The sequence below is a fragment of the Penaeus japonicus genome, unplaced genomic scaffold, assembly GCF_977035675.1.
Source record: "Penaeus japonicus unplaced genomic scaffold, GWHDUDI00000001_assembly GWHDUDI00000006, whole genome shotgun sequence".
In the NCBI taxonomy this organism is placed as follows: domain Eukaryota; kingdom Metazoa; phylum Arthropoda; class Malacostraca; order Decapoda; family Penaeidae; genus Penaeus; species Penaeus japonicus.
Window position 1 is genome coordinate 25,819,541 of NW_028234408.1, and position 2,500 is coordinate 25,822,040.

A 2,500-nucleotide genomic window follows, 5' to 3' on the forward strand; every position below is an offset into this window, starting at 1 on the left:
GTTTGAAAAAAATAATAAATAGGTTGATAAGAATTTTAATGGACAAGAGTGTATATCTTTATCACAATTTTGGACTATTGTGTCACTGAGAATGGGGAACACCAAATACCAAAGCATCAGTAAAATATAAGAAACTCCTTGTTCATATCAAATACAGGCTCCAGCAAAGGCAGTTGGCTGGAGCCTGAATCACATTACAGTAGCATTTCCTATATATTAGTAATGCAAAAATACTAAATGTGTCAGCCTTGATGGATTGCAAATTGGACTTTAAATGGTTAGTTAATCCTTACAATCATACAAAAATATTAGTTACAAAAAGATGAGTATCACAAAACTTGTGAGACCTATAACTTTCACACTCTCTCCAATTATTGTGTTTGCCTACTGTTACTAGACTCAGCTTACCCTTCCAGCTGACTACATTTTTTTTTATCTCCCTATCAAAGAACTTACAATCACTTACCCACAGGAATAAACTTCATCAGGTGACATCCATCCTATACAAGACACAAGGTCAGTGTGCTTTGGCTTATTCAGCAGGGAGGTTTTGAACCTCATGGCTGGATACCCTAGAAGAGAGACCATAGATTAATAATACTTGTACTTAAACTTTTGTTTTAACATTTCTATTGTGACTCTGAGCAAATTTATATTCTCAAATGTAATTCTCTATTAACCCATTGCAGACGGAGATAAATTTGCTTGCCCAGCCTCCAGGATAGGTTTTATTTTAGAGAGAGACCGCCTGAAGCAATATAATTTTAATCATCCCACTCTCTTTCAGTCATTCATTGTAAAACTAGAGCATTTTTTGTGTTTTATTTTTTTGTGTGTTTTATTGAGTTTAGAGAATTATATGTACCATATGACAAGCTCTATCAGTGCTGCAGTTGACTAAACTTGTAGTATATTATCCATATTAGCTCATTATTTTCTTTATACTCAATGTGATAGAAGTATTGCTGTTTTATGGGAGGACAAAAGGCAACTTTATTTTTTCGTATTTTTGTGCTGTCATGAACGAATACGAAACATATAACCCCCTACAATAAAGATAACAAGAGGAGGTAGGGAAGAGGAATGAAACCTGTGCTTGTGACTGTGAGTGCCACAGTGAAAGGCATCCATATTGGCACAGGAGCACATTTTAGACACTGGGTATGGATTGAGTCACCTTCCTCTTCTCGTTCTGCCTGCACATCCTTCATCGGCGGTACTTTAGAGCAAGGGTTCATCAACTTAGTGTGTGCCATCGCTTTATAGAGACAGTGCTTGCTAGAGACCGTGGATGGGTGCCATTCAAGGCTCTCTCTCCTGCTCATGCTAGGAAAAAGTGGTGCCATCTAAGTTTTGGACGTTAAGCTAGCACGATATTACGGTAATTATAGTAATTATGACTGCAGTAGCCATCATCACTCATTCCTTTTTCATAGCAAAATAAAATAGCACAGTGATCCAAAATCCCCAAACGTCATGTACATCATGACGCCCGTCGTCAGGCCAAAGCTCTTACGTCATGTTTGTCATGACACCCATACGCACTGGGTTAATTAAAGGCTAATTCTTTTTGTATGAAGACTTACTCATAATTTGCATTAAGTCTACAAAAAATACACAACAAATTGCGCTAATGTATTAAAAACTTTCAACTATTGTATGGTTGTTGTGGTTATCTGTAGTCCCTCAATAGAATCATCCTTAACAGTAAAAATAATTATTGGTCAAAAACACTGAATAATATTCAAGTAAATATTTTGAAATGAGAAAATTTGTGTGTTGTGATCATTTCAACTGAGAATTAACATTCTCTGCAATTAATTTCTATATCTATAATCATTGTTTTTTAAGTGTTTTTTCTCTTACTGACTTAAGTTTTTAGTGGACATATTTTAATGTAACAATACTTTATTTGTGTGTGTTAGGTTCCTTAACAATTTCTTTGTTTGTCTTTTCAATTCTCCTATATATAAGAAATTCACATTCTTTCTTTGGTATTCGGCTCAGTCTACTAAAGTTCAGTAACATGTAGCTACTGCATTACAATCGCCTGACAGAGAACTGAGCTCAGTTTCAGCTAAGCAGAATTTTGGCATTCCGTAGTACCAGTTTTCATTGACAGGCATCAGTATGTATACTTTGCATAAACACAGAGTAAGGAGATCAATCATCTTCCAATCATTATTTCCACTCACCTTTTATAAGGGCCTAGGAGGTGACTGCTTCCTGGAAGCTCAAGCCTGGCGCCCCGAGTTTCGCTCAGGAATGTAAACAATCCATCGCTTGGCATATATGTACCTGGAAATCCAAGCGGGACATATATTCCAGACTAAATCTATGCTTTCCTATGTGGGTAAATTTCTCTTTTCTAATGTCAACGACGATCAAAATACTTTATAATTGCATTCTTAAATTCCTGTGTTATAAAGTTTCACTAGAATTATTTCTCAACTCTTTTAAAAACTGCGATAATAGTATATATTTTCCCTACTCGAACGTG

At 35.7% G+C, this 2,500-nt stretch overlaps 1 protein-coding gene across 1 annotated transcript in view; it reads right to left on the reverse strand.

Moving 5' to 3' along the window:
• Oseg5 (intraflagellar transport protein Oseg5) overlaps positions 1–2,333 on the reverse strand; it is an 8,245-nt gene extending 5,912 nt beyond the window's left edge. The window contains exons 1-2 of the mRNA XM_043001281.2: positions 2,196–2,333; positions 467–572 (exon numbers count right to left, since the gene is read on the reverse strand). Of these exons, the coding sequence (XP_042857215.2) occupies positions 467–561 (95 nt within the window). The 5' untranslated portion in view covers positions 562–572; positions 2,196–2,333. The remainder of the gene's footprint in view (positions 1–466; positions 573–2,195) is intronic.
• Positions 2,334–2,500: the final 167 nt, after the last annotated feature.